Here is a 10056-nt window from a genome sequence, read left to right as displayed (position 1 = left end):
TCCAAATATCGCAAAGTTAGATACCAAAACAGTCGCTTGCCATTTTATTGGCTATCCCGAAAAGTCAAAAGGTTATCGTTTCTCTTTGTCCAAACAAATATACAAAGTTTGTGGAAACGAGACATGCTGTCTTCTTAGAGGACGAAATGATGAGGGGGAGCATGGTAGCTCGGAAAATTGATCTTGAGGAGAAGAGGGTGCATGCACCCAATCCGATGACTCAGGAGCCATTTTTTGCGCTACCATGTGCACCTGTACCGACGATCCCTGCGATTGTGGTGCAAGCGCCTGTTGTGACTCCACCCATGACAACGATGAGTGAAAATTCGGAACCTGTCCGTCAGGAGCCGAATGAACCATTTGTTGAGCATGAAAGGGAGCAACAACAGCCACCTCCAGAAGCTGAGCCACAAGTTGAGGAACAGAATGCTCAAGAGAATGTGGCCCCTAGAAGGTCTACAAGAGCTAGAAAATCAGCCATTTCGACTGATTACAAAGTTTACAACACAGAAAGAGTTCATATGGAAGGTGATCCCACTTCATATGAAGAAGCCATGAGAAGCCCAGATTCATCAAAGTGGGTGGAGGCCATGGAAGACGAAATGAGATCGATGAGTGCCAACCATGTTTGGGACTTAGAGAATATTCCTAAAGGAGCCAAAACAGTAGGCTGCAAATGGGTCTACAAAATAAAATATGACTCCAATGGGAATGTTGAAAAGTATAAAGCACGACTTGTGGCAAAAGGATTTACACAAAGAGAAGGGATAGATTACAATGAGACATTTTCTCTGGTCTCATGTAAGGATTCCTTTAGAATCATCATGGCACTAGTTGCACATTTTGATTTAGAGTTGCATCAAATGGATGTAAAGACGGCATTTCTAAACGGGGATTTAGAAGAAAATGTCTACATGAAACAACCCAAGGGTTTTATCATGGAAGGCAAGGAAGAAATGGGATGCCGCCTAAAGAAATCCATTTATGGATTAAAGCAAGCCTCCAGACAGTGGTATCTAAAGTTTAATGAAACAATTAAGAGATTTGGATTTAAAGAAAATATTGAGGACAATTGCGTTTATGCAAAGTTTAAAAGTGGGAAATATATCTTCCTAATCTTGTATGTGGATGATATTCTGCTTGCCAGCAGTGATGTTAGTCTACTGCAAGAGACAAAGAAGATCTTGTCCTCAAATTTTGATATGAAAGATCTTGGTGAAGCGTCATATGTTTTGGGCATAGAAATTCACCGAGATAGAAACAATGGAGTATTAGGACTATCGCAAAAGGCTTATTTAGAAAAGATTCTAAGTAAGTATAATATGCATAAGTGCAGTGCCACACCTGCCCCTATAGTCAAGGGCGACAGTTTTGGGAAACATCAAAGTCCCCAAAATCAATACGAGCTCGATCAAATGAAAGCGGTTCCATATGCTTCGGCCATTGGAAGCCTACAGTATGCACAAGTGTGCACTCGCCCTGACTTAGCATTTATCACCGGAGTACTCGGTAGATATCAAGAAAATCCAGGTTTTGAACACTGGAAAATGGTAAAGAAGGCATTGCGTTATGTGAAAGGCACAAAGAGTTACATGCTAACATACAGAAGATCTGATTCCCTAGAAATAAGAGGGTATTCAGATGCAGATTTTGCGGGGGATAAAGATGATAGAAAATCCACATCTGGATATGTATTCACCCTCGCAGGGGGAGCTATTTCGTGGAGAAGCTCCAAACAGACGATAGTTGCATCATCCACAATGTATGCAGAATTTATAGCATGTTATGAAGCCACGGGGCAGGCATTATGGTTAAAGAAATTTATACCCGACTTAAAAGTGGTAGATTGTATTGACAAACCACTAAAGATGTACTGCGACAATGAGCCTGCAGTATTTTATGCTCACAACAACAAGTTGAGTAATGCTACTAAACCGATTGAGGTTAAGTATTATGTTGTGAAACACAAGGTCCAGGATCAAACTATAAGTCTCGAGCATATAAGGACAAAAGATATGCTTGCGGATCCGCTAACGAAAGGCTTACCACCCAGTGTGTTCAAGGAGCACGTAGCCGGCATGGGTTTAAGGGAAAGTCTTACCTATCCTGGATCATAAGAGGCCCAAAGTAAAAGAATTTGTTTCAAAACAGAGAAGTGTATTGTGGCTGTCTGATTCTATCGGCAATAGAGCTGTGACGATGAAACATGCCCTATGGACTGATCTAAAATGAAACGAATAAAGCGAAAGTATAAAGTTAAAAGTAAAGTTGAGATCAAGGGGGAGAATGTTAGATTGATCTCTCCCCGAGTGGGCCCAACGGCCCACCGGGCCCCTTTGACCTGCGCCCTGATCGGGGGCGCCCAACCCGTTATGGTTGGTGGGCCCCTGTCGCCAGCGCTATAAAGAGAGGTGGGGGCCGGCGGCTCGCGGTACGAGGTTCACCGCGTTTGCCGTACGCCCCACCGACATACCAATCCGATCTAGGGTTAGCGCTGAGCCGACGGGAAGCTCCACCGCCGCCACCGCTCATTCACTCCATCCGTCGCCGCCACCATGTCGGCGTCCGACGGTTCGACCTCCAAGGGAGAAGGTAACCATCTGTGTACTCTCGATCCCTCTCCATCTCTCTCAGTACACTGTCAAATCCTTTACAGAGATAGTAGTACCCGCATTAGATCTACCCTAGATGATCCTAGCACTTTAACATCTGTGTCTGCACTGACTAACCATGAGGTGCACACTCACCCGGTCACCCATCACCGTTGCAATCTGTCCCCAGCCCCAAGTTGCTATGAACCATAAGACGCCTCAATCTCGATCCATTTGGCAGTACAAATCAATCAAATCATGCCCCGTAAAGAACAAGCAGAAGGGCGTGAATCCTTATCGGAATCGTTCAGCAGTGCGTGCGTGACAGAGCGAGTCAGATGTATACTTTGAAGAGCACCTGAAGCTATCTATCCTCTCAGTGTACAGTATAAACACTGAAATTATAAAAAAAAAAAACTAAATAGTAAACAGTCGAGAGTGGAGCCAGCAGCACGGAATCTGCATCGAGAGACATAAACAACAGCTGATCTGTAGCTGCAGAAAATGGCGTGTGCTCGGCAGTGCAGGGCACTATCTGGACCGTAGCGATTAAATTAGCACTGCTAGCAGATGAGGCTACAGGTGTTCACAGTGAAGGAGCGAGTGGTAATAACTGGGTAAGCACGCCGCAGGTCTTATTTAACCCGGTGCCGGTAATCATTCCGACAGAATATTCCCCGTCGCGCGCGGGGGCCGGTGGCCACGACTCCGACGATCCCCACGGCCGTGCGCGGTGGTGGCGGCGTCAAATTGGCCATCATTACGCTCATCAGATCTTCCCATCATTACGCTCTAGACTCTTGTATTGAATTACAAGCGACTGAGCGTAAATCAAGACTTTCCTCCATCAAGCGCAAAGCATGGCCTAATAAGAAGGCTAAGATACCTAAATCTCCAATTGTTTCCAAATGAATGGCATGTTTAAGAATAGCAGAGGTCTGAGAGACTTGGCTAAACACTTACACATCGCGGAAAACATTCGGGAACATGTTTTAGATTTTGTTGCTATTTCCGAGACGGGCAAACGGAATTACTCAACAAGTTTCCTAAACCGCCTTTCAGGCGGGGAAGACTTTGCTTGGGTTTCCCGCCCGCCTCGGGGACGTTCTGGTGGCTTACTAGTTGGGATCCGAACTTCGACTATGAAAATTTTGGATAATTCCGGAGGTGACTTTCATATTAAGCTCCACATCCGGAATAAATCCGATAACTTCATATGGAGTTTGGTGTCTGTCTATGGAGCTGCCCAAGATGTTCATAAGCCTGCTTTTCTCCGGGAGTTGGTTAATCTAGCGAAGGATAATCCGCACCCTATCATCATAGGTGGGGATTTTAACTTGCTCAGATATCCACATGAGAAAAGTAGAGGCAGATTTGACACCCATTGGCCTTTCTTATTCAACGCTGTCATTGACAGTCTGGATTTGAGAGAGGTTAATATGGGGGGGAGACAATTCACTTGGGCGAATAGTCTCCCCGAGCCTACTTACGAGAAATTGGACCGTGTATTGATGGACTCAGACTGGGAATTTAAATTCCCTCTAGTATCAGTACGGGTTCTCCCTCGGATTGAAGCTTTGTCAGATCACGCCCCAATTTTGTTATCTACCGGAACGCCTTTGCCACCTCGTAGACGTCCGTTCAAATTTGAACTTGGATGGCTGAATCGGGATGGCTTTTCGGATATGGTAAAATTTATTTGGGACAAACCCATTGCTGGGCACACCCCGATCCAAAGGTGGAATAATAAGTTACGCTCGTTGCGTAGATACCTTGGAGGGTGGGCTAGGCAAATGACGGGGCAGCTTAAGCAAGAGAAACTCTCTCTATCATCAGATATTGATGCATTAGAGGCAATTGCGGAGGTACGCCCACTAACGAAGCATGAGATTGAACTTAAAAGTCAATTCAATGCTAAGTTGGCAGGCTTACTTCGTGAGGAGGAACTCAAATGGTATCAAAGATCTAAATCCCAGTTCTTGTTAGAAGGAGACTCGAATACGAGATACTTTCATAGTGTGGCCAATGGTCGACATAGAAAGAAACTCATTCACTCTCTTATTCAAGATGAGGGCCGGATCGAAGGTCATGAGCAATTAAAGTCCTATATCACTTCTTACTATAAAGGTCTCTTTGGTGCCCCGGAGGAATCAGATATATCCATGGATGAATCCAGGATTGATGATATACCTCAAGTGTCTATTGAAGAAAACGACATTCTTACCTCCCCTTATTCCGAGGAGGAGATAAGAATTGCGGTCTTTCAGATGGAACACAATAAGGCGCCAGGGCCGGATGGTTTTCCGGCTGAGTTCTACCAGTATTTTTGGGACATCATCAAGTCTGATCTGGTGGGTCTATTTGCCGAATTACATAAGGGCCAACTGGATTTGTTCCGTATCAATTTTGGTGAAATTATTCTTCTACCAAAGGTTTCGGACGCGGAAAGGATCCAGCAATACAGACCTATTTGCCTTCTAAATGTTTGTTTTAAATTTTTTACAAAAGTTGCTACCATTCGACTTAACTCAGTGGCAGACAAAGTGGTGCGTCCTTCTCAGACTGCTTTTATGCAAGGTAGAAACATCCTAGACGGGGTGGTCACCTTACATGAGACAATTCATGAGATGCACCGTAAAAAAATGAATGGGGTAATACTCAAGATCGACTTTGAAAAAGCCTATGATAAAGTCAAATGGTCCTTTCTTCAACAAACCCTCAGGATGAAAGGTTTTTCTGAAGAATGGCGTGCTCTTATTAATAACTTTGTTTTTGCTGGTAGTGTTGCCATTAAGGTCAATGATGACATTGGTAAATACTTCCAGACCAAAAAAGGGTTGAGGCAAGGTGATCCCCTATCTCCAATGTTATTTAACATTGTGGCGGATATGCTTGCAATTATAATAGAGCGCGCTAAGATCGATGGTCAAATTGAAGGTGTAGTCCCCCATCTGGTTGATGGAGGCCTGTCCATACTTCAGTATGCCGATGACACAATACTTTTTATGGATCATGACTTGGAAAAGGCAAGAAACCTGAAATTAATTCTTTCAGCTTTTGAGCATTTGTCCGGTCTCAAGATTAATTTCCATAAAAGTGAATTGTTTTGTTTCGGTGCAGCCGTCGACGAGGCCAACCTATATGCTGAATTATTTGGTCATGGGATTGGTTCTTTTCCAATTAGCTACACAGGTATTCCGATACATTATCGGAGACTAACGCTGGCTGAATGGAAAATTGTTGAAGAAAGACTTCAAAAACGTCTTTCTAGCTGGAAAGGCAAATTGCTATCCCTTGGTGGAAGATTAGTTCTCATTAATTCGGTACTCACAAATATGGTATTGTATATGATTTCTTTCTTCCAGATACCAAAAGGAGTCTTGCATAGATTGGATTATTTCCGATCAAGATTCTTTTGGCAAGGGGATAGTGAGAAGAAAAAATACCGGTTAACTAAATGGAGCGTTGTATGCCGTCCGAAAGATCAAGGTGGACTTGGTGTTCACGATCTTCAAGTTAAGAACATGGCTTTGCTTGGTAAATGGCTGGCCAGGTTGTTAACGGAGGATGGTGTATGGCAACAACTATTGCGGAAAAAGTATGTTGGCTCGAAGGCGATCTCTCAGGTTTTGGAAACCAGGAGATTCACATTTTTGGGCTGGCATCATGGCAACTAAAAAGCACTTTTTCCCATTTGGTTCTTTTTCCATCAAGAATGGGGCAGAGATACGGTTTTGGGAGGATCGTTGGTTGGGAACAACCACTCTTCGAGAACGAGATCCGGCTTTGTACAGTATTGTTCGTTATAAAGGGGATACCCTGCAGAAGGTGATGGCATCTTCTCCCCCCTCTATGACGTTCAGGCGAGACCTTATCGGCCCCCGACTAGTTGCTTGGAATGAACTACTTGAGCGGTTAGGTTCAGTCCAGCTGGGTCAGGGAATGGATGTATTCCGTTGGAGTCTCACCAAAAATGGAATATTTTCGGTCAATTCCATGTACAAAGCATTATGTCTCTCTTCACAACCGGTACTAAATAATAAATACATTTGGAAGATGAAGATACCACTCAAAACTAAAGTTTTTGCATGGTATCTTCGTCGAGGTGTGATTCTTACTAAAGATAACCTTGTAAAGCGCAACTGGCAAGGTTGTACGAAATGTGTGTTCTGTCACGAAGATGAGACAATAAAACACCTTTTCTTCAACTGTCGAGTTGCCCGATCTATATGGTCAATCATTCAGATAGGTTCTACCTTATATCCCCCTCGTAGCATTGCAAACATTTTTGGCAATTGGCTAAATGGGGTGGATTCTAGGTACAAAACAATTATCAGAGTGTGAGCGATTGCGATTGTTTGGTCGCTTTGGCTATGTAGAAACGACAAGGTTTTTAATGACAAATCTTCCTCTCTTATGCAGGTAATCTACCGGTGTACGGCTTTGCTCCGTTCATGGTCGCCACTTCAGCATTTGGCGGATCGCGACCTCTTTATGGAGGTGTCTACACGATTGGAGAACACGACCACGGAGTTTATTTCCCAACATGGGTGGCTGCATAATCGGAGGATTGAAGCCAATGGAGCGTCATAGTAGTTGGCCTTTTTTTTATATCACTCTATGTATCTTTTCGTCGATGATTTGTGGACCTTTTAAACGGCTGTGTGCATCCTAGTTATGCAGAGGCTGGGTGTATTACTTAAAACCTTATAAGTAATATAAAACGCCCCTTATCGAAAAAAATCAGATCTTCCCAAACGCACTCGATGACACGCACCGGATCACAGAATCTCCGAGCGGAAGGGGTCCGCCGCGCCATAGCTTCCAAAAGGCTCCGCATCATGAGGGCAGCTCGGTTTCCCCCAGACAATTCCTTCCTTCAACGGCACTACTCTACTCTACTTGGGGAGCGAAGTACAGCGTGGCGATACATGGATCAGAACTTCAGAAGCGCAGAGTTCAATTGGTAGAGCAGCGACGTGCCCGAGGTCGCCGTCGGCGGTCGCTTTCTCGCGCGGGAGGGGAGGCCGCCGTGGTGGACGAGGACGACGAAGGGAGCGGCCAAGCGGGCTGGCGTCGCGGAGCGGATGGCTGTCGGTGACTGCTCTGCCCACTTCACCATCAAGCCTGGTCAATGGGTGGCCCAATGCCTGCGCTTCACGTGGCCGCCGGGGCCCGCCGGACAGCGACGCTGTTCCTTGGCCGTCCGTTTGGTTGCTTGCTCTCCCTTCCGCTTCACTGCTCCGCCCTCCACTGTCCTTTTCCCTTGTCTCCTTTCACTCTCACGCTCACGCTCTCGTTCTCGTGTGGGTTTTACACTTGACTCCAGCTTTGTACTAATTTGTAAGCTACGTAGGAGTAGCTTGATTTTTAGCTTAACAAGCAAGGGTTTTGTTGAGAAGGAAGAGCTAGTAGAGGAGTAGTAGTACCACTAATTGCCTATGGAGGGCGAGAATTGACCAGAGAAAAAAAAGAGGACTAGTTAAAAATAAGATTTACAAAATTTGCAGAAAAGCGCCTGGTTGCTTCACTAATCTTTTATTCCCCCGCGCGCAAGGTGTCCGTCTCTACCAGGGCTCATTTCCAGGGCTCCGCGGGCTCGGTCCACCACGCCAGCGGCGGCTCGTCGTCGAAGAACCCGCCGCACGGGCCCTCGTCGTCCAGGAACCCCGTCTCGTCCTCCTCCAGCTTCGGGAAGCTCCCGTGGAAGAACGCGTGCCCCGCCACCGCCGCCGCGCCGGGCCCGCCGAGGAGGGTGGTCACCGCATCCGGAGCAGGAGCCTCCGGAGGCGCCGGCGTGGCGCCGGTCGCGTCCGTGTCGTTCAGCACCCCGCTCGAGTCGCTGTCGGACGACCCCACGCCAGCCGGCGGCGGGCCGTCCGACGCCGCCGGCTCCTCCTTCACCGACGTGAAGCTCGCCGCCGCGTCCTCGTCCCCCAGCTTCCCCTTCAGATCCTTGATCTGTCACACACAGCAATCAGCCATTCCGCACGCACGAACAAAACCACCGGCAGCGGCGCGGGGTCGGCACGTACCTCGGCGAGGAGCGCCTCCTTGTCGCGGCGGAGCGCGTCGTGGTCGAGGCGCAGCGCGTCGTAGGAGCCGCGCAGCGCGTTGTAGTCGCGCTCCAGCTGCTTGGTCTTCCAGCGCGCGCGGCGGTTCTGGAACCACACGGCGACCTGGCGCGGCTGCAGGCCGAGGTCGCGCGCCAGCCGGGCCTTGCGCTCCGGCTCCAGCTTGTTCTCCACCTCGAAGCTGCGCTCCAGGGCGCGCACCTGCTCCGCGCTCAGCCGCCGCTTCTTCTCCCCCCGGTACGCCGTCATCTCCTCCTCCGCGTCCGCCTCCGCCTCCATGGCGTAGTCCATATCTAGTGATTTGGTTTGGACAGAGACACAGAAGTCAGAACCTTCGCATCTGCCAAAAAAAAGAAGGGGAGAAGCAGGGCGAGTGGTTTACCGTTCGGATTGGGCATCTGGAGGAGGGAGGAGGGGCTGCCGCCGCCGCTGGGACGCTTCATGGCTAAAAGATTCACCGGAATTCTGAGAGCACCCACCACCAGCACGACGAACTTCGTCGATTACTGGGAGGAGACGAGTCTAGGACTAGAAGAAGAAGAAGGGCACGGGCGCCTCCATTGCTGATGCCTCTCCGTTCTCCGGCGCACGCCTGGATCCATGGCCGACACCATGCGCCCTCCGTCCCTTGAAGCAGCCCGGATCAAAATGTTCCCCGCAACCGCGGAATTCCCGCAGGGTTTCTTACGATCCAAGAAAGGGAAGAGGGGGAGAGTGGAGGAGTGTGGAGTGGAGGTGTTGCTCTGCTTCTTCTTTTCCTGCTTTTCCCCTTTCTGTTTTCCCAACACTGCGTGCTGCATTTCCGTGCGCGTTTAATAAAGGAGGACGAGAGAGAGGGACAGACGGGCCGGGCCGGGTTGCGGCTCGGCGAGCCTCGGGTTAGGTGGGAACGGGGGTGCGGTCAGTAGGTAACCATGGTTAACGAGCACGCGTCGCACGGGCAGTTCGCGGGACCGTTCTTTTGGCGCTCAAAGCTCAGAGACAAAGCCGAGCGAGGTTGGCGTGGCGAGCACGGAGAAGTGCGTGCACGTAGCATAGGTGTATTTGGACAAATTACACGACCTGCGCAGAGATCAGATTTCTTTTGAAAGATCCAACAAATACTGGATTTTGATACATTAGTAGCGAGAAATCGTTCAACAACTTGTAGTAAAATGGATACCTCCCGGATGAAATTACATCTGAAACAAACATAAAATAAACAGAAAAAATAAACCATGGCTGCGAACCAGTCACCTTCGTGGCACTAGCTCTTCACTCTTGCAATGCCGCAGAACAACCCCGCCACATACGGCCATCGCCGCAACACTCCGTGAGGCCATCGCATAAATTAGAGTTGAAGCTTTCTTTTCTCACAAGTCATGTTTCCTTACACAAGCAAACAAGATTTT

General features: G+C 48.0%; 1 protein-coding gene across 1 annotated transcript; it reads right to left on the bottom strand.

Moving 5' to 3' along the window:
- Positions 1-8046: 8046 nt before the first annotated feature.
- LOC127301942 (homeobox-leucine zipper protein HOX4) lies at positions 8047-9451 on the bottom strand. The gene is made up of 3 exons (XM_051332253.2): positions 9048-9451; positions 8627-8958; positions 8047-8552 (listed from the first exon to the last, which is right to left on the bottom strand). Exons 1-3 carry the CDS (start codon positions 9106-9108, stop codon positions 8169-8171), a joined length of 777 nt encoding a protein of 258 aa, XP_051188213.1. The 5' UTR covers positions 9109-9451; the 3' UTR covers positions 8047-8168.
- Positions 9452-10056: the final 605 nt, after the last annotated feature.

This window comes from Lolium perenne, chromosome 5 (genome assembly GCF_019359855.2).
Source record: "Lolium perenne isolate Kyuss_39 chromosome 5, Kyuss_2.0, whole genome shotgun sequence".
Classification (NCBI taxonomy): domain Eukaryota; kingdom Viridiplantae; phylum Streptophyta; class Magnoliopsida; order Poales; family Poaceae; genus Lolium; species Lolium perenne.
Note: the sequence above shows the minus strand (reverse complement) of the source record. Positions and strands in the feature narration are given on the sequence as shown.